Source organism: Rhinolophus sinicus, chromosome 2 (assembly GCF_057876585.1).
Source record: "Rhinolophus sinicus isolate RSI-liver-muscle chromosome 2, RSI-T2T, whole genome shotgun sequence".
NCBI classification, from domain to species: Eukaryota; Metazoa; Chordata; class Mammalia; order Chiroptera; family Rhinolophidae; genus Rhinolophus; species Rhinolophus sinicus.
Window position 1 is genome coordinate 13114223 of NC_142502.1, and position 22461 is coordinate 13136683.

The 22461-nt window shown below is 38.4% G+C and overlaps 1 protein-coding gene across 23 annotated transcripts in view; it reads left to right on the forward strand.

The window, feature by feature from the left end:
- SYNE1 (spectrin repeat containing nuclear envelope protein 1) overlaps positions 1-22461 on the forward strand; it is a 414622-nt gene that overhangs the window by 354348 nt on the left and 37813 nt on the right. For 22 of the 23 annotated variants that reach the window (XM_088795370.1, XM_088795376.1, XM_088795381.1 and 19 more), the window contains 3 exons: positions 3283-3441; positions 6198-6364; positions 19556-19718. In XM_088795370.1, the coding sequence (XP_088651496.1) occupies positions 3283-3441; positions 6198-6364; positions 19556-19718 (489 nt within the window). Of the gene's footprint in view, positions 1-879; positions 992-3282; positions 3442-6197; positions 6365-19555; positions 19719-22461 lie in introns of those variants that run through there. The other variant, XM_088795389.1, reaches the window with a different exon arrangement.

Below are 22461 nucleotides of genomic sequence, written 5' to 3' on the forward strand. Positions count from 1 at the left end.
TGGGACATGTGTTTTATGTCTTCAGATGTATGTTCCTCTAAATGTAAAATAATGACAAGTTTTCTGAATATTTTGGAACTTATGATTATTATTATGCAACACTTTTTGAGGTAGGAAGCTGGAACTGTATAAATATATTATGAGATACAAAGGGTACACATTTCCAGTTGCAAGACAAATAAATTCTAGGGATCTAACGTATAGCATGGCAACTACAGTTAATAGGACTGTATTATATCCTTGAAAGTTGCTAAGAGAGTAGATCTTAAATGTTCTAACCACAAAAGAAAAAGATAATTATGTGAGATGATAGGTGTGTTAACTAATCTTGTGGTAATTATTTCTCAATATATGCCTGCATCAAATCATCACATTGTACACCTCTAACTTACACGATGTCATATGTCAATTATATCTCAATAAAACTGGATAAAGAAAAAAGGAAATATATAAATAAATATATAGAGAGAGGCAATAGTCTGTTTGGAAATACAGTTTGAAAACTGCTGTTGATCATATGATGTGCTGTGAAGAGATTAATCCCTCACACCTGTGAGTGGCCTAAGATTAAAGTAAAAAAAGAAGCAAATTGATATAAAATATATAATGTTCCTAGAATATTTCTCTATTGAGTGTCTTAAGGCATGAAGCTAAAGCGTACTTCTCTGCCATCACTTCAACCTAAGAAAGATGATTTAAACCAGGAAGAGTTTAGTCCTGGGTCACACTGAAGGTGCCAGGACACAACTCTAAGGAGGAACATAGACTAGTTACGAGTTCTTGAGCTAGTGTTTCCGGAGAAATTCGATCAAGTATGAAACCACAAAAGGAAACGGGCTTGTGCCTGTGTCTCATTTTAAAAGTTACAAGCTTTAATTAAGCATGGCACCCTCCCTCTGCTAAAGAGCAAGTGGCCTGTTCATGTTCCCATCGATAGTTGACGACAAGGCAGGAGGAACGGGGACGCAGATGAGAATGAGGAAGACATGCTGTAAGTAAACTTGGCAGAGCAGAGTTAATGTGTAAAAGTTCCTCTTTGCACATGTGCACCCCACCCCTCACCCAGTGGTTTGTTGCGCCTGTGTGAATGAAACCATAGCTTATGTTTGCTTTTATCCCTGTTTTGGTTTGTAGATCTGTGTGTAATTCTAGTTGAGATATAAATATATCATCATTGTAATTGCTCAGTGGTTTTCAAATTGTCACGGTAAAAATATTTGAAGTAGGAAAGGATGTGTTTCCTGTTCAGCTGCCTCACACTCCGGAGGCTTTAGCCAGTAGTCGTCAGCTGTTGGCAATGCGGTGAGGTTAGACCCTTGAGAAAACGTAAATATGTGCTAAGCTGATAAATAATGCGAGAGTTTCAACTGAATCCAAAGGAAGAGGTGGTAGTGTTCCCTTATCATACAGCCTACATGTTAGTTTCAAAAACCAAAAGGAAAATGCTGTCCCCATTATGAATTGAAATCTTTTGAAAAGCTTTTGGCGCCAGAATACAACCAGTGCTTGTAGTCTACCTGTTTCCCTTTTGGCTCTTGCTCTATGCAGGCAAATGCAAGCAACACTTCCGTGACGTGTGTTAAAACAGGAGAGATGCACATAGCATTCCAAAAACATGTACCCACATTTTAAGAAAGGGAAAAACTGTAAGGGGGATCAAATATAGGGTGATGGAAGGAGAACTGACTCTGGGTGGTAAACACACAATGGGATTTATAGATGATGTAATACAGAATTGTACACCTGAAATCTATGTAATTTTACTAACAATTGTCACCCCAATAAATTTAAAAAAAAAAGAATGGGAAAAACTGTATTAATTGTCATACTCAATATATACTGATAACAAAAGATGAATACAAGTCATGTTTGACTTCTGCAATGACAAGAGGTGCTCAAAGTGGTTACCATCAGCGTCCAGACACTTCTGGGTACCACGAACTACTGCTTGAGTATAGATAACATCTCTTAAAAAGTGTATACATTTTTTTGGCACCCCCGGTATTTACCGGTCAGTTTCTTAAATTATTTTTCTTGTTTGTTTTGTATCGTGAGTGTACTGTATTCCAGTACATAGGACAAGGCAAACAATAAACATTTATTTAATGAGTTTTGGAACTGATGAAAGATTAATTTACAAATGAAGAAAGTAAGGCTTGCAGAAGATGAATAATTTTGCCCCAGTGATATCATTAGTAAGTGATGAAGACTGTTTTTGAATCTCACCTGCCTCTGGATATTTGACCATCATGTTATATGATAACCTCTGTCAAAGGCTCCAGCTTTGCTGGTCCTATCTCATACTGACTATAAACAGATGCCTCAAACGTGCCAACCTTCTCTCTCCTTGTCTCTGGAATGGGGATAATAATACCTACCTCTCAAAGAAATAGATACTGTGTTTTCTATTATGTGGTCATCTTTCCTGCAGGTGATAAGAAAAGCCCTAGAATTCATTCTTGTCCATGACCAAGATTTGGGAGAAGAGGGAAGAGCTACACATAGCAAGACCCGTTAATCTTAAGTCTCAAGGGCAGGAGTTTCTAGTCTCTTCTTGGAAAATGGTTGCTTTGAGACGTCTCAATTAGGAAACTATAGTTTCAGCTTGCACATCGTTGCACTAGAACTTAAACTATTGGCTGCGCTCCTGACTCTCATGATCTGTGAATGGAAAGGAAAAAGTCACATCCACCAGAAAATTCAAAGTCTCAGAGGTGCTGCGGATCAAACTGCTGTTCACCATGCTGTCCGAGTTCTGGAGGAAAGGGGTTCGAGAAGGAAGAAATGTGCTCTTATCACCTGCACTGTCCTGGAGTAGTGTAGCATAGCTGAAATTTGTCTCCCAAACTTTTTAACCTGTGTGTTCTCAGCCTTTTCCATTCCTGTTAGTATCCACCCACCCCAGGTAAACTCACTGCTCTTTGGCTGTTCTTTTACTTTATTTGCTAAAAGTGGCAACGAGCCTATAATATCTACACAGAACCAACTGTAGTGTGAAGCTAGATTGTTCAGAATGTGAAATGAGTGAACGAACCTGAACTGAGTGAACATACCTGTGGCTCTTGGGGAGGAAACTACAGGGTTCAAGGTCTCCCGCCTGTCTGTCATAGCTTCTTGTTGGGAAACCTTTGTGCGGACAGCAGTGCCCCAGGGAACAATACCTTAAGGGATGCACTGCTACTCATAGTGGTCCACCCAACAGAGTTTGTTGACTGTTTCCCTCGGGGGATGAGTTCCTTGCTGACGATCCTCTTGCATTTTCTCTCGTTTTAAACTTTTCAGCTCTCCCTGAGGCGGCAGCAAGTAAGCGAGAGATTGAATGAATGGGCCGTCTTCAGTGAGAAGAACAAGGAGCTCTGTGAGTGGCTGACTCAGATGGAAAGCAAAGTGTCCCAAAATGGAGACGTTCTCATTGAAGAAATGATAGAGAAGCTCAAGAAGGTACGGGGTGCCTGCCTACACATGTTTACTCTTGCTAATGCTTGGGCGTACTTTTAATAGGTACAGAGAGGGCCTTGCTCGTAATTACATTCCTGCCAAAGGAGCTCGCTAGTATAAAAGTTTTTTTTTTCCTTTTTAATATAAAATAAACTTGCATGGAAAGGCCTCCTTTACTTCAAAAACACCGATAATATTTTCTATTTGTGATGAAATAGATTCTCTGCTGATAGATAATATTCAATATTTGGGGGTTTTAGTTACCTATTTAGTGGGAATCATTTACGTGTATTAGTTTTTTTGTGTGTTTTTATTTCTGTTGTTAGAAAGGTAACAGCACTAGAGAAGAACTGAAAAAAATTCTTTATAAAATATGATTAATAGTCACAAGACTGAGGACTTTCCTGCGAATTTTGGCTTCATGTTATTTTCAAGTTATGTGTGATTATTTAAGTATTTTATGTATTCCTATGGATCCAGAACATTTTTATGTCTATATAGAGCTGATCAAATTTACTAGTATTTAAAAATATTATTGAATTTTAGTGGTATTTCCACATTGTTTTGAGCAATCTTTTAAATTTTATTTTAATTTTTTCTCATTCGCACATATCTGATGTACAATGTGTTTTCCCCATTTTCTTGGTCATTATCTGTCTATAGTGGGAGTCCCAGTTTCACGGGGACGGGAACTTTGTCCCTTTTGTTCATTGCTGTATCTCCTTCACCCAGAGCTATGCCAAATTCTCATAAGTGCTCAGTCAAGATTTATTGAATAAATGAGTTATAGTTCTATTCACTCTGAAAGGAAATGTAAGCAGTTATTAGAAAAAATTATATTAATCCATGTAAATACATAGAGAAAAGAAAATACTCCAAAGCCAACATGTAATATTAATAACTTACTTTATAGGTTTCTGCATAACATTGCGAATTGTAAAGATAAGCATCTGTATGTTTGATATCGTAAAACTTTCAAATGTGGGCTGTGATGATATAGATTTCATTTTAGCATCTGTTAAGAGCTCTGCACTTTGCTAGTTTCTGGGTCTCATAGAATGTTCCACTAGACACGATTAATGTACTGTAGGTAGGTAGTATAGTGAGATTTGCTATAGAATACATCTTGGCTAAATGTATCTGTAGTCTCATTGTTTTTCTTCATGAAATGTAAGGTACCTAGTTTAGGGGCATGGATAAAACTGTCTCGAGTGAAATACAGTCATAATTGAAAATTTTGAAAACCTTTAGTTTGTCACAGATAATTTCATTACAGTATTTGACACCCTGTTAGGAATTATCTTGAAAATATTAACTACGCTATTTTGTATATAACATAAGTTATGGGATTTAAAAAGAAGTCTCTTGTGCTGCCTCTTTTGTAAAAAGAAAATAACACCAAGGAGTGGTAATTTTGACAACTTGGAAAAGAGCAATTAATGTTGCTGTCTACTGGCATTAGCACTTAAAAACATTTTAATCTAAAAGTCAGTGCAAGAGGACTATTATACTGTAACTGCTATTTTAGGCTTGGAGTAATTCCTTTGCAATAAACATTTCTCCATAAAATTATCTCAAATTTGTGGTGAAATATTATAACTGTTAAAAAGTACATCCAATGTATTGGTCTTTGAATCCCATTTTATTGAAGTAACATAAAGAGGAGGGTAGGCGAGGGTACCGGGACTGAGGAGAACACTAAATACTGGAATAGAATAAAACTTCACTGGCTCTTCTCTTTCTTTGGGCGCCTTTTTTTGCTTAGGTAAATGACTTGAGAGGTAGCCCTGTTACCACAAACATTAGCGCAAGAAAAGGTTAGTCTTCACATATTGTTTTACTGAGATAATATTTGCTGCGCAATAATAACTTGAGCCAAAAAAATGAAAAGGTTGATTTGAAAGATTGGGTCCTGTCACTATGGCAGGAGAGTAAGCGGACCATTGATTAGGGGTACAGGTAGAGGGGATATGTCCTTTCATCATCACTTTAATCATACCATTTAGTGGCCTGTCCCTTGCAGTACACCATAAGGAGTCTGATCTGCTTATCCACAACAATCTTTAAGAAGAGCTAGTGCAGAAATTGGGTAAATGAAGAAGGTTAGAGACCCATTGATTCTCTAAGATTAATGGTCATTATTCTTGAGAATTAATTTGCCATTGATTTATGTGTTGTAAAATATTGATATTGTTTAGAGGATATCTCTTTAAAATAAAGGTACTCTTAAAACATCCTGTACAAATTACAATTGACATATATACACGTATATACGTTTATGCATATATATATATATATATATATATATATATATATATATCACACACACACACACACACACACACATACACATCTTTAAGTTCCTTGGCAGCTATTTGTATAAGGATTGATTCTAAATATAACATCAGGTTGGTGATTTCAGTAATAAGGTATAATTTTCCATCATTAAAATCCCTCCAGTTGTATCTTTTGTATCTATGTATATATTTTTATTGTTTTTTAATGCCCGCTTTATGTAAATAGAAAGCAACCCCCATTCCCTATAGAACATCTCTATAAAAATTCAATCGGAACTCTGCATCCATGAAAATAAAGGTTCCAGTAAGTCTTGGATGCATGGACAGATATCCACGTAGCGTGCCTCATGCCCAAACATTTCAAAGCAATAGAAAACTATCATTATCATGTTGTTAGTAGAACTGGTCTGAATGTATCAAGAATATGCTTTCTGACCTCTGTGATTGCTATTTATCTTGCAGGATTATCAAGAGGAAATTGCTATTGCCCAAGAGAACAAAATACAGCTCCAACAAATGGGAGAACGACTTGCTAGAGCCAGCCATGAAAGTAAAGCCTCTGAGATTGAATACAAGCTCGGAAAGGTCAATGACCGGTGGCAGCATCTGCTGGATCTCATGGCAGCCAGGTAAGAAAGGACCCTCGTCCATCGATACGTGTGCAGAATTTTAAAGCATTCAGTCCACCTTTCATTTCAGCTAAAGATAATCCAGGAAATCTCTCTCTGTTCTCTCTCCCACCATTTTAGTTCATGTTTTTCTCATAAATGTTACTTTCATTAACTTTCAAATTCTCCTTATTTCATACATTTAGTGTTTGCATTTATCTCAAAGAAAGTCATATCCAAACAAAATTCACTCCTGAAAGAAAATTCTTTATTTTGGGCCTTTATGAGTATTCAACCACCTGTAAGGAAGAAAGTTAAACTACCAACCATTATCATGGAGGGTGTTTTTGTCTGCAGTAGCCAAAAAACAAAAGTTATACCATTCCTACTATACATCTGGTTAACAAGGAATAAAGCTAATCATTGCCACTCTGCTTAGCTGTAAAAATAATCTGCTCCATTATAGTAATTGTAATTTTGTGCTTAGCTTTTAATGATAACTGTAAGTGTCTGCCTCCTATATGAGAGGAATATTACATTCAATTTCTATTGCAGAAAGGCAGGGTGAGTAAAAGATAAAATCAAACAGAAAAAAATATAGAAGGGTCTTTACCAGCACATAAAAGTCTGATGTGATTGAATGAGGCACTATGTTATTTGATATAAAAAGAGGGAGAGACTTAAGTAAATGCTTTATTTTAGGTGAACTTTTTTTCATGTTGGAACGTAGGCTCCATGAGGGCAGGCATCTTTGTTCATCCTGTTCACTATATAGCACAAACACCATGAACAGTGCCTGGACGCAATTTGGTATCAATGAATGAATGAATGAATGAATGAATGAATGAATTACTTGAATATTTGAATGGATATTCTTCTTTGTGGCAGTTAGAAGTGTGGAATATCACAAATGTTTCTGATCCATAGCCATTTTGGAGCTATCCCCCAACATGCTTTTTGACCTGGGTTCCTTTCCTTAGCCGTGCTGTGTAAAGGTGAATATGAAATAGTGCCTTTTGAATTCCATGTGCTCACAAAAAACTCATGTGGGCATGACAATTCCCTATGTTAGTTTTTGAAACATTTAGTATACGTTTTTTTGTATAAGGGTGTTATTAAAGAGGATCTAATTTAAGAAGAAGGTGAAATTATAATTTATTTTCTTTTAATGAAACAGAAATGGAATAAATATTTAGTGTTTTCAAAATGTTTAACAATAACACTATAATAGCTAACATTTATTGAACCCTCAGTTTGTGCCAGTGACGATACTGCAGGCTTCATATGTACCTTCTCGTGTGTTGTTCACAACACCTTTTGAAGTGGGCGTTATTATTATACCCATTTTCCTGATGCAGAGGCTGAGGCTTAGGTTTGACCATGGTCACGCCTGTGCTGAGTCCACAACCCATGCTCTGTAGCACTGTGCTCTCCTCTCTGCCACACATGACATCCTTGTCTCTGTCCTAGAGAATGCAATTTACTAAAAAATTAGGTTCTGCTATTTATTTCAACAATCTGATTTCCCTGTCTTTTGTGTGTGAAGTACTGGCAATGTGGCAGTGACTGAGAGATTTGGGGGTTACAAAGACAGAGGCCCATTTCCTCAAGGAGTTCATAGTGTGAATACAGACATGCAAAGAAATCAAGTAAAATGACAAGCTAGACGCTCTAGCAATGATACGATAAAAGATGGAAGCATATGTATGGTTCAATTTCAACTACTCTAAGTTTTTAGGCGTATGTAGGTTTTAGAATCCCAATGCTGTGTTTGGGATTCTCAGTTGCTGATAACAATATCTTATTTCAGAAGGAGAAATTAAAGCCTCTTTTACTAAAAATACCCTTCTTAGGGAAGCCACTCTCTTGGTAAACATCATCAGACTCTTTTCTGTCTGGTTGTTCAAGTGAGACTTTTCTAGATGTTATTTAGTTTATTGTTTCCAAAAGACACATTAATAAACTCAAATCAATTCAATATTTATAACGTACACACACAAGAGTCACTAGAATGCTCATATGTTTCTACTTGTGTGGAGTCTCATCATACACAGATATAACTCCCGTGGAATACTTTTGTGTATATGGTGTCCATTTCTAATTGCCTCCTTCCAAAGGGGACCAGATGATGTGCTGACCAATCCTTTATCTTGGAGTTCAATGCCACACTGTATTCATAGTCTCCGTGAAGCCTCTTCTAAATGACCCTCTGTCATCACATTTGCTTTCCATTTACTGGTTCATCAGAGTTTCACTCGTGCACACACTAGATGACCATCTCCACACCCTTCTTCCACTATGACCTGCCAGCTGCAGTACTCAGTTTCAATGATTCAGTCTCATTCACCACTCTTCCCTCCTGTAATGTTTTTTCACACTGATTCATTAAAATAGAATATAACCAAGTTATACCTTTTGATATTTCTATGTGCTTTGGTGCTCTGGTGGGAATGGAGACATTATCTTTGAAAATGATTGTATTTTCAGGAGATCAACTTCCCAGCCAGATAACAGAAACATGATGTGTGTGTGTGAGAGAGAGAGAGAGAGAGAGAGAGAGAGAGAGAGAGAGAGAGAGAGATTCGCTGATGATAATCGTATCACTACATACAAATAGAATGCATAGTTGTGAGTCAGCTTCCTATCACTTAGACCATCCTGACAACAAAATATGTTTTGCATTCAATTTTTAAACCATCACCAAGCACTGTCAGTTTTTTAGGGCAACAAAATGTGCTCAATTACTTATAGAGCTCAATAAATAACGTTCTAGTATCCTTTCCATGCTTTCTAGACCTGCTCAGTCCAGGACAGCAGTCACTTAGCTACATGTGACTATTTAAATTAAGTGAAATGGAATACAATTAAATTGCAGTTTAATTTTAATTATAATCAGTTGCACTGGCTACATTTCCAGTGTTCAGTAACCACATGAGGATGGTGGCTACCTTATTAGACTCTGCAGATTCAGAATATTTTCATCATCCCAGAAAAATAAGCCTGGACAATTGAAAGCATTTCTGAGCCCTTGGTTTTCATTAAGTGTCAACATAAGAAACAGGCATCACTGTAATTTCTATAAAACTCTCTTCAAGGATTCTGGCTTTCATTATTTTCAGGGAACCATATGCAAAAACCCTCATAACTTTTCTAGAGCTCACAAGGAACAGAAAATCTGTCTTTTAGCATTAGTTTTCAATGCTTCTTATAATAGATGACGCGTTATTGAACATTTCCCATCTTAGGATCTAGGTGAGTTAGTCTCAAGTTGTTTGCTCTGATGTAATGACTTAAAAAAATAACTAGACAGTCTAAAATAAGTATATTCTTCCATCTAACAAACCTAAATCGCCATCACCAAAATAAAAGTGCACTTTATTTGACTCTTTTTTTCAGTAACAGCTTTATTGAGATATAATTCACATACCGTACAACTCATCTGTCAAAAGTGTACAATTTAGTGATTTTTAGTATATTTACAGAGGTCTGCATTCATCACCACAATCATTTTTAGAACATTTTCATCACCGCCAAGTAAAAACCCCGTTACCCATTAGCAATCACTTTCCCCCCCTCCATCCTCCCTCCTTCCCCACCCTCCAGCCCCAGGCAACCACTAATCCACTTTCTGTCCCTTTAGATTTAACCTATTCTGGACAGTTCAGATACACCTTCGTGGAATCATACACTATGTGGTGTTCTGTGACTGGTTGCTTTTAACCTGTGTATCTGTTATCATTCCCTTAAACATTGAATAGGAGTAAAAATAAATATAATTTCTAAAAAACTATTGAATGCCTCCCGTGTATGAACTGTTGCATGCTGCTACAGGGCCCAGGTTGGCAAACTCTCTGCACAGGACCAGATAGTAGAGATTTTCGGCTCCATGGGCCATATGGTCCCTGCGGAAACCCCTGTGCTGTTATATCTCAAAAGCAGCCATAGCAAATACTTAAGCAGCAAAGTGAGGCTGCGTTCCCATGCTACGTTCCCGTAACATGTGTTTACCAAAACAGGTGGTCAGCCATAATTTGCTGCCGCAGGCTCTCTGATATAAAGACGAAAAAGAAAATGGTCCCGAACCAAGTAAGGGTGATAAAACAAGTATGCAGGTGACTCCTCACCCCGGGGTCTTCCTATGGTATCTTCACACTCACTCCCCTGTCCCCCACCCCACCTGTCCTGGCCAGCTCCTAACCATTCATGTTCTTTCTTTAATCCAGAATAGATCAGATTCTTCTTACCTGCTCACTAGGCTTCCTGTACTTCCTCATAGCGTATCCCTTGACTGTAATAAATATCTTGCATGATCAGTTGATTCAAGTTTATTTTCTCTAGGAAAATATAAGTGTATATCTAACTTGAGCAGCACCAGCGCAATCCCAGAACAGTTCTTTGCACGTAGTGGTCACTCCAGTAGTTGTTGAGTATCTCCAATCTACAACATAAGATGAAAAGTGTCATTCGTGCCAAGAGGAATAAAGCAGGTGTAGGGCTTCAGCTGCCTGAGTTATAATGTGTTTCCGCTTCACCTACACTGCAGTGTTAGGCATGTTACTTATCTTCTTAGGACCTCAGTCACCACATGTGTGAAAGGGTATTAGGATTAAATAAGATAGTGCCTGAAAACCACTTAGCATAGTGAGATGCTCAATAAACGTCAGCTCCTATCCAAGAGGGAATTTAGAGGCTCTTCTCTTGTGGTAGGTAAACAGCATGTGCAGTGCAGAAAGGTTTTGTGCAGTTGTAGCAGCTGCCTCAGACACGGTTTCAGTCTAACAGAGTTCTCCCTGCACCAGAAGAAAAAGACTTCATTGTTGGAATTTATGGCTGGTATTGCCTTCATGGTACTCAGCTCAGAGATGTCTGACCAAAATCAGGAATGCAGTGATGTAGCCAGCATGGGAACAGCACAGAAGTAATCATGAGTCCTGAGGTTAGTCCACCCTGTTCCGGCTGTGTGACCTAGGGATTACTGCATAACCTCTCTGAGTCCCACGTTCCTCATTTTCAAAATGTTCATTAAAATAACTGCCATTTCTCCAAAGAGGAATGTCATAGTTTTAATATTCCATGATTTATCCAGCATTTTCCATATTGATGGACATAAATATTATTGCCATTTTTTGCTATTACCATAACTGTGTCTTTAAAGCCTTGTCCTGCCTTATATTTATAGTTCAATGGATTAAATATATTATGCTAATGATAATGAGCATGTAAAAAAATTTAACCCATGAGGAAAACTAAATAAAGTACAAAGGAATTAAACTAAGAAAATAATGGCAGTAGAAAATTTAAAATCTCAAGTTTTTTTCAGTGTCAGTCATAATCAAGTAAGAATAAATTTGCTTACAATTATAGATTCGTGACCAATATATGCCTTTAACCAAAACTTATGTTTACATTCCTGATTGATAAAAATAACAGAGAAGTGGTTGCTTTTATTTTTAAAAAATCACAATAGGATATCTTTAAATGGCAAGATTTGAAAAATAATTTTATTTATAATTAAGTTTTGTGGAGTATATGTCTTATGTAAAATACATTTGCTGCTTTTACAAAGAAAATGTGTTTCTCTTTTAAAAGCAATCAACTCACACAACCAGAACCAAATGTTTTTGGTTGCAATTCATTATATATGCCTTTTAAAAAGAACTTAGCGAACACTCATTATTTATTTATTTGTAATTTATTTGCATGTATGTGTACTTTACTCCAAATAGTATTTTAGTTGCAATTCATTTTATATGCCTTTTGAAGAGAACTTAGCAAACACTCATTATTTATTTATTTGTAACTTATTTGCGTGTATGTATACTTTACTCCAAATAGTATTTAAAGCAGCCAGCACTAGTCACGTTGTATTAAATTATCAGTAATTAATCATTTGGGAGTTTATTTTCTTTAAAAGCTTAAATTATGAATTTAATATAGACTCAGTGCAGAAAATTTGGGAACTCTTGAAATTCACAAAAGAAAAAGTTACCTGAAATTCCACCAAGCAAATGAACAGATACTTTTTTTTTATCGTCTTAAAATGCACGTGTTATTTTTGTCACTTTGCCTGATTATGTTTAAAAGGACAAAGGCTTTGAAAATGTAAGGGGAGAATAACACTTCTTCATTATTTTTCATGCTCAAATAGTCTATTCAAAGGTAAAGGCCAAGCACTTTCCCACAGAGTATCTTTTCCATCCCACCTTCCCAGACCACCCCTAAGACTCCTACTTACACCACTTAGCTGGGATATGAAACTGAAGAAAAAAACAAGTTGCTCCTTTTTGCTACTGCAGTTGGCTGTACTTGTGAAGGTTCTGGTTGTTTGCATTTGGGTGATTTATCATTTTCAAATATCCTGTCCCAGTTAACAAATAGCCCACAAGAAAAGTAGACTGTCCTTCCAGAGCGACGGAGAGTCTGCAGCCCGTCTTATTTTTGATTTCCTTCTTTCTTTAGACCTGGAGCCTCTCCCTCCTTGCAGATTACCCAGAGCCTCTTCCCCTTCTTACATGCAGGGCCTGCATTCCAGGAGATCAAGCCTGGCACATGTTAATGAATGTAGGTTTTATTTAGAAACATGACCACTTGTCACTGCTCAGTGTCGTATTATCAGGCAGAGACTAACCAACATTTGTCTAGAGTGAGCAATTTCATACTTCCATATACAGACAAGGGGAAACTTTCATCCCCACGCAGGATTTAGCCTTTTGCTCTGCAGGCCTAATTTTTGCAAGTGGAAAACTTCATGGTGGTGGCGGAAAATCTTTGTGCTTTGAGGATGGCAGAGGACGGCTGTGTGGACGCAGATCTTCCAGATTGTAACTGCGATGTCACAAGGCAGGCATCTCCTTGAGTTTCTTCCGTTGTGCATAGCTTTCATGTTACGTGGGGCTTATAGGGTGGATGCTGGAGCTTTACTCCATAATTGTTTCTGCCAATGTTAAGTGGAGATGATTGGGGTTAGGACATTGTTGGCCGTGGACTCCTAAGAGTTATTTGTTGGTTTGTTTTCTTGTCCCCCTACTGGGCGTGTGGAGCTGGATGAAAAGGTTAATGGACTTGGTTATGGCTTGGTGTTCCAGTTGTCTCTAGACTGTACGCGTCATCCAAGGGGTATGGCTACAGTAGAGAGCCTGAGACACAGGAAGGAGATTCAGAAAAAGATCCAGTAAAAAGATCCAGTGAGTCCATCACTGCTATTTAAAGGATGGGCTCCTGATGAGATTGAAATTCAGCCTTAGCCAGTTCACAACTTTGTAACTGAAAGCTTTTCTTTTATTAAATAAAAATCGACTCATGTTTGAAGGAACGAGACGGTTTTGTGTGTGAGAGAAAGTTGTTTCTGTTTAGATTTGTCAGTAAGTGTTGGTCACTGACTAGTATAAAGATTTTAAAACATATATCCAAAGTGTAGAAGTTTATGTCTAAAGTAGTAACTTAGTGCATTATGCAAATGTTTATTTCATGATTTTTTTCTAGTTAGAATAATATTGTTTCAAGAATTTTCTTTTTTTAAACTATGTTTCTTGTGCTATAACATCTCCCCCCAAATAAATTTCTGCTAACAAATCGAATTTACTGATGGTACTTTTGGTTCTATTTATTTAGAATGTAATTTTTGTTTGTTTGTTTTGGTTTTCTGGATCTACTAAATTAGTTAGAAGGAAGGTAATGATAGATAGATACATAGATACATAGATAGATAAATAGATACATAGATACATAGATAATATATGTGTATATGATATATATTATACATAATATGTATGTGTATATGTATATATTCATGTGACAATGTTAAGAATTAAGAAGCTGGATGACTGGATTTAGTAGTAGAGTCCTTACCCCGAAAGGTCAGTGCCTATAACGCATGTTGGGCTGTAAGGAGAACCATCAGCTGCAGAGACTTACAGGTTTAACCGGCTTGCTAGACTTACCCAGCCTTGTGATTCCTGTAAACATCTATTTTGAATTATAATTCTGGATGCTACCAAAAGGAGTGTTGCTCAAAGTTCTTATAATGATAGATAAATAAAAATATTGTGACACTTTATCCAAGGATTTCTTTTAAAGAAGTAATGAGAAAAATACGGAACATTTCTGTTAAAAAAGAATACTCCTTGTCCTGCAAATATTAAGTTAAAAAATCTCAGAGGCGATGTATGGAGGCTTTCCTAACCGCTTCCCTCAGCTCACATCTGCTCCCCCCACCCCAACACACACACACATGTATTTGCAGTCAAATACACTTTTTTTAAAAAAATGAGAATAGAGAAACACTGAAACGTTCACCCCATTGGCTTTACTAAGATTTACATATTTGAAAGAGGAACCTGTTGCTGATGGATATATGAACAAGTATTTCCATGTCACGATGCCCTTGACACATTGCACACTGACTGCTCTGACTGTTGGAGCTCATTCAATACTAGACCAAATAACTAGCCCTGCAGATTATTTGGCCAGTGTAGACAGTATCCAATGGAACAGTGTTTACTCACATCCCTTTGTGCCTGGGGTCCTTTGGTGATTTTTGTGAGTAAATTTTGAACCAAGAAAAATAAATGAATTTTAGCACTTGACAAATAGACCATTTGCAGATGTTGGACCTGGAGGAAAATTTAAGGATACATTTAATACCAACTAACTGATACCAAATAAATTTTAAAATAAATTAAATTATGTTAACTGAGTAAAAATACTTTACTTGGAATACTAACTATTAATGTTTAAAAGGCATTTCAATAGTGCTCAACTTTGTGCAAGGCTTACTTAGTATGGCAGGGGAAAAGGAAACCCAAAAATGGAAATTCACAGTGCCAGCTTTCCAAGGAACTTGCCATGGGGGAGAGGAAATTGTGCATTAATAATACAAGGGAGTTCAAATAAGGGTAAGGAGGAAGCAAGCATTGAGGTACTCATCCAGCCTCTGGCTTTAAACAAAACCCTGATGACATTATGAGGCTGCTATAAAACCCCATCCCAAAGGATAGTCCACACTCAGATCTCACCAAATCTGGAGACAGGAAGCGGGTCACATGCAAGAGGTTCCCTAGAGGACATTCTGACTGGGGTAGAACCGGGACACACATCCCAGCGCAATGAGCCATTCTTCGGTCCTGGTCCAGTGGGTTTACAGGGTGTAGACTGGGGCCCACTAAAGCAGGATGGCCAGGGCCATGTTAAATGCCGAGCCCACGCTCTGGTCATTGGTGGGATGTGCACTCTGAGCTTGGCACCCAGTAGCCATTCTCTACCTGTCGTTCACTGACTGACGCTCAAATGTCAGTACTGTCATATACAAGAGAAAGGTGAACGGATTGTATGGCAAAGTTCTTGGCATTATGGTTCAAGGCCAATACCTTGAAATGCCCTGGGGACAGGGTACAAGTTATATTTATGAAACTGATTAGCGAAGTCTTATCTTGAAAGGAATTATGACTCATGATAAACATATGGCAGCACATGCTTTCCATTCCCTGATCAATGGACTACGTTGTGGAATACAAACATAATTTTTAAGTACACATTTTTTTTAAAACAATAAGGTAATGGATCCTTTACGTACTGAAACATTAGTCAAATATAGGTACTACTATTATTATTAATGAACTATAGGCATTATTAAAAACTGACCATACTGGAAATCCTTTTAAAAGCATTTGTATGACAAAGAGGGAAAGCGATTGTGTTCTGACTAGATTTCTGTCTCTCAAGTGAGAGAGAAGCATTGATTTATAGAAACTGCAATAGATGTGGTGATATCAGTCTTCTGCAATTAAACATACATAAAAATGCTCAAAATGCTTTGGCTATGAGGCATTTTGTTCACAGCAGTGGCTGTTGACCACAGAAGTCCATCAGTCAGCTGGGGAGGAGTGTGGGGGGAGGCGGGAAGAGGGTGAGCAGTTGGCATGTGACCCTGTGACAGTCCTACGTCGCTGGAGACTCACCTCTTTCCTCTTTGAAAGTAGTAGACGAGAACTGCTTGATGACGCTGCGTGCAAGGTGTCAGTCTTCGAGAACTTTCTATTGCAGATCTCTGCCTTCAAATATATCACCTCCCCAGAATTTTAAGTCATGTTGCTCTTGACATTTTTTTTTTAAAGCAGGTACCCGTGTAATTGAACTAAGTTAACGCCTCAGAGATTGGAGTATTGTGCTTATCTGCTGTGCAGCTACATTATGAGCAGTGTCAGTAAGGTGACCACATATCCTGAGCCAAAAGGCAGCACGTGTGGTCTGAAAGCAAAACTGAATGTTAAATAAGGGCCGTACTAGAAAGCATTGACCATGTGCATATCATCCCCACCACCTTTCATTCTGGAGCCATCTGTGCAAACGCAGCCATGACAGGCCCTCACCAGGAGTCCGATAATGGGTTTGTCCCGCTATTTCTTGATAATAATGGAGTTGAGAGATACTGTGTGACCCTCCCAAACTCCTGCTCGCGCCCTGCCCTCACTTGGGAAAGAAACACCTTTCAAAACTGTGTATCTATCCCTGCCCTGCACCTTTCACTGTCTCCTCTGCCTCCTTTTTCCATTATCTGTATTTGTCTGTAATTTCTCTCCTCCTTTTCTTCTGTCTTTGGCATCTTCTTCATGATTCCTTATTTTCTGCCTAAAAACATTCTAAAACTATTCCAAATATTAAACCATATTAAACAAAACAAATCAATGTCTTGTGGTAACCAGATCCTTCTACAGGATCCATACCATATTTACGCAACCTTCACTGCCTACTTTCTTGAAATAAGTGACAACACTCCCTTACCCTAAGTATATTTCTTAACCCAAATGCAATCTATTTTCTGTTTCCACAGCTCTTGATGAACTACTTGTTAAAAATGCAAATCCCCTGGCCACAAGCACAGAGTTTCTGACTCAGTAGGTCTGGGTTGGGATCTAGGAATCTACGTTTGTAAGAGCCAAGCCAGACGAACCTGATAGAGGAGGCATTTGGCTCACACTTTGACCAATACTTCTTGTTTTTTCTTTGAATATATTTGACATATGACACTGTGCAAATTTAAGGTATACAACATGCTACTTTGATACATTTGTATTTTGTAATATGATTGCCATTGTAGTGATATCTATCATGTCACATAATTATGGCACAATATGCTTGGCTATATTTATTACACTGTGTATTAGATCTTTACAGATTATGTAATACTTGTTGTAAGTTTGTACCCTTAAACAATGTACAATCTTATCACCGAACCAAGTTTCCTTCTTGAAACTTCTCCTGCCTTTTAGTTTCATGGTTCACACTTTCCTGGTTCCCCTCTTTCCTTTCTGATTAACTTTTCGTCATCTGTGATACCTCCTTCTTTAACGAGCCTTTTAAAATTCACTCTTCGTGGTCCATACCCTTTCACAGGGTTTTAACTCTATGCCAACAGGACCTAAACCAATGCAATCAACTCTGTGCTCTCCTCTGGACCTAAGAACTACATTCCCATACATGTTACCTGATCCTTCCGACTCATTGTATCCCAGACGTAATGCACCATGAATCCCAAGGACTTACTCCTCAGCTCGTACACTCTGAGGCGGCCGCATCCATCTAGCCACCCAACTGGAAAGCATAATGTTAAATCCTCTGCCTCACGTCATGCCAATTCGTGAATTTAGCAACCCAGTCCTCGCCTCTGTTCACACTGTTTCCCAAGTGTAGGCTTTCGCGGAAGCTGTTGGGACTGTTGTGTTTGCTTCTTTAGTGGGCTCTCACAACAGCCTCGCTTCAAACTTACATCCTCAAAATCAGAACTGATCTTATTACTCCTTTGCTAATAAATCTTAGCAACATTCCTCTTTATCTTTAAAACTGCATCCACACCCATTGTTGTGTCCCTACAGGATCTTTATAATCTTACTCGTCTGCCCATCAGTCTTGTCTCTCTCCTCTTCTTCATCTCCCTTCTGCTTCTCTTCCCCATCCTCTCCATCCCCAATCTCCTTGGCATTACAACACTTTGCTTTCAGAATCTCTGCTTTTCTTCTTTATGTTTGCTAGTCCAGAAATAGTCTGCTTGGCTTTTATCCAGCTTTCAAGATGCAGCACAAATGTTATTTCTTCACTTGCCCTGCTTCATGAGAGCCTAAACTCCCTCAGTGTCCAGGGTGAAACTGTTGTCGTCACTGTATTTCCATCATCTAGCACCATGACTGCCTAGCGCCATAAATGTTTGTAGAAGGAATAAAGACGTGAACAATGGTGAACGGATGAATGAATGATTACCTGAGTGATGGCCAGAGAATTGACCACTCCTTATTTATTAGTCAGAGATTTGATTCATTTCTTTAGTTCTTACGACACTGTGTTACATTTCATTTTTTGTAAGTCCAGATTTCCAGTTAGATTGGATGTTTCATTAGGAAAACAAGTCTTGCTTATTTTGTCTGCCCAGCATCTTACACATAAGGTTATTACACATAAGGTTCTTATACATAAGGTTATTACACACGATTGTTACATAAATAGCAGTCTTAAACAAATGGGTTTGTACACCTTCCTGGAAAGAATAAGAAAACATTTTTTAAGCATGCTATGTAGTAAATAATGGACTGAAACAGGTAGAGGAGTGGGTAATGATCTGCCTTACATCTGCCCTTGGCCTTACACTCTAACAGGTCCTCAGTTACCTTTCCTGTTAACTGGCTTTGGTAAAACTCAGGTTGTGAAGTGCAGTGATCACTCCCTGATAGATTACCTTAAGTGAGCTTTCTCCTTTGGACTGAATTTCTGCCATAGGGGTGCTGAAATATGTCCCACTGGGGCTGAAATGATCAAAACTGTGGATTTATTATCTGTTGGGGGACAAATCATAGGAAATGTTCATTTTTTCTCCCAGGTACTCTTCCTGGCAGTATAGTTAGTATGAGGTTTCTGTCCCAGTTATCCGATTACAGCTGTGTTGAGTATAACCGGATCTGATATGTATTGACTATTTCCCATGTACCCTGCATCACTTGACTCTTAAATCTCACACATCCTCCTACTCATCTCCATTCCATAGCGAGGAAACAGAGACACAGGAAGGTCGTGCCACTGCCCAAAGTCACCCAGCCAGGAGGTGGCTGAGCCAGGATGCACCTTGGCTTTGGGCACTTTGGGTTGAGACCCAGCGCTCGCCTCTGCTCAGGAGGGAAATGTAAGTGGGGCCCCGCATTGAAGTTGATGTCTCCCCTCTGCCCACAGGGTGAAGAAGCTGAAGGAGACGCTGGTCGCTGTGCAGCAGCTGGATAAGAACATGAGCGGCCTGAGGACGTGGCTGGCTCACATCGAGTCAGAGCTGGCCAAGCCGATAGTGTACGACTCCTGTGACTCAGAAGAAATACAGAGAAAGCTGAATGAGCAGCAGGTAACGCTCAGAACAGTTGAAGAAGGGAGAAAAGCCTCCTGACTGTCTGTCCTGCTGCCGGGATAGAGGGGTGGGTGTGAGACGGTGGGTTGCCGTGGAAAATCAGGAGGACGCTAGGCAGGTTTAGAGGCAAAGGGAGGCCTTGGCGGGCCAGACGTTTTGGGTAAATGCGTTCCCGGTCACCGCAGAGTTGACTCTTAAGAAGACAGGCCATCTTAGGGTGAATGTTGTTGGTCCACCAAGAAACCATCTTAAGCTGGTAGGCGAGGTTGGGCTGCAATGATGTATCTAAAACTGGCTGACAGTTTTGTTTACTTATTTGTGGATCACTAGCCCACTACCATAGACTTAGAAAACAGCCTCCCCGACCCCTGCATTTAGTAGTGTTTGGAGAAAGATTACAGTGCATACTTAGAGATTTTAGAGTCTCAAATAATTGTGTTTTGCAAGGAGGTTGCATCCCCTGCAGACCCCACACTGTAATTTCACCTTCATGTGCGTAGCAAAGACAGCACGTTGCACTGGCACACAATACACAACCCAACAAAGCGAAAGAGGGTGGCCCTCAAAAATGCACACAGAGCGGATTTTCACCTCCCACTCCCCTTGCTTATTTTTACTAAACATAGCAGACTCCAGTTGTCAGTACTAAACACCATAAATCCCCTGGAGAGGTACTGCTACTGCATGCCTTTCAATTGCCCTTGAAAATTCTCTCCACACTCTGGTGACTTTCATTATATTTAAGCCATGATAGCCAAGTTGCTTTACTTAAAAAATGTTTCAAAAAATATAAACAGACCTGTTTCTGCAATCCTATGAAAAAAGTTCCTATACTTACTTTCTTTTACAAACATTTAAACCAATGGCAATAAGTATTAAATACATTTTTGGGGTGTTGGGTTTACTTTGATATTTAAATTAGCATTTCTTTTTTTTTTTTTTAATTGTTAGCAGGATATTTTTTAAATTTTGTAAGATTAAAACACACTGATGGACTCTCTGATATCTGAATTCTGATATTGAACTGTGGGGTCCTGGTTGGCCTCCAGTTTCCCAAATTCTCCTGGAGAACATGGTAATGATATCTATATCTGAGAAGAGGTAAAATCTAATGGCCCATATTGTAATTTAGTGAATGTAAGACAATCAAAACAGTGTCTACTTAAACATGGCAAATTGATCATTTGCATTTATAGCCCCACCCACTACTAAAACCCCAATACAAATAATACCAAAGGTGAAGAAAAGGTCAAAATTCACAACAGGAGCAAAGAGAACAGGAGAAAAGATGATGGTGATGACAGACATCCAACAGAATTTTGGAAGACAGAAAGTGGATAGATGAACAGTGATGGTGTTAGCAGACAGAGGATGGAGAAAGCTGACTCATGCCACAACGTGGCTCAGGAAGTGGAGATATCAAGTCTGTGGGGCTTTAAAATGGAAGATTGCTTGGAAGTTTGCATAAGGAGCGGTTACACTGCAGAGCCACCCCTCTAAGCCCAGCTAGTCAGACAGCTCTGCTTTGTTTTCTCCAGAAGAAGACCAGAGGATTAGTCTCTAGAGCAGGCAGACCAGCAGACCAGAGAGACTTTGTACCTGTTTTTCAAAATAAGTTTCCTTTTGCAAAATTTTGGGGTCAGGGATCAAGACTAAATCCTAGAGCAGCATAAAACTTTTTGGTTCTCCAGGAGTCCTAGCAGAATTAGAAATACCATCCAGTGCATGAAATAGAGCTTGGGGGTTGTTTAACAAAGGACACCATCGAGGCTGGAGCCATTATATTAAAAATAGAGAGATTAAGTGAAAGGCTCTGTATGAAAGGGTGCGACTCCCACGACCCTGCACCAGCTCCCATGGTGTCACTAGCCAGGTTTATGCTGCAGCCAAGATTTATGCAGGAGCGTCACAATCCAATTCAGTTATTCCTTAGAAGTCCTTCCAGGAAGAATAAAGAAAATGGAGAGGAAGAAATGATCAAAGTAGTCATATAAAAGTAGTAACATAAATAATGTCTAAAATTTAGAAATCAAGAGATAGCAACAACAGAAACATGTTACTTAGAAATAGTATAGAAGTGAAAACCAGAGAACAGAGCTATAAGAAATGGAAATGGTTGTTTCAGGGCACTACTTGTTGAAAGCTTCATAGTAGTTTTGACTTTTAAATATATTAATATATGTTCACAGTGCCTTTTAATTACATTTTAAATTAAAGTTTAAAAGTAAACCGTATACCAGTGGTTAAAAGTAAAACTTCTTGGGTTTAATCCTGGCTTCGCCATTTTTCTACACGACCCAGGACAGAGTAATGAACTATTTTAACCCTCAAATTCCTATGTATAGAAGGCATAAGAATCCCTTACATACAGAATCAGAGTTCATGGCTCATAGTGTTATTGTGAAAATTAACAAGAAAACGCTTAACGCAGCACCTAGCACAAAGTGCTACATTTTAGTTTAATCAAACCATATTTACTACATTTTCCTTTGTGGAAAATGTTTGACCATGATGCTATAAAAATTGTAGCATTTGGGATCCATGTTGTAAAAGACAGCTAAAAAATAATCTGTCTCTAAAGGGGAAAAATTCTGACAAACATATTTGAACAGACAGATTAAATTGAAAAGAAATGCATTTTCTTCCATTTCCCTATGTGAAATTTCTGAATGTTTCTCTTGCCAATGTACTTAATTATCATAGACTTAATTAGGCAGAACTATATATAGACTTGGCATGG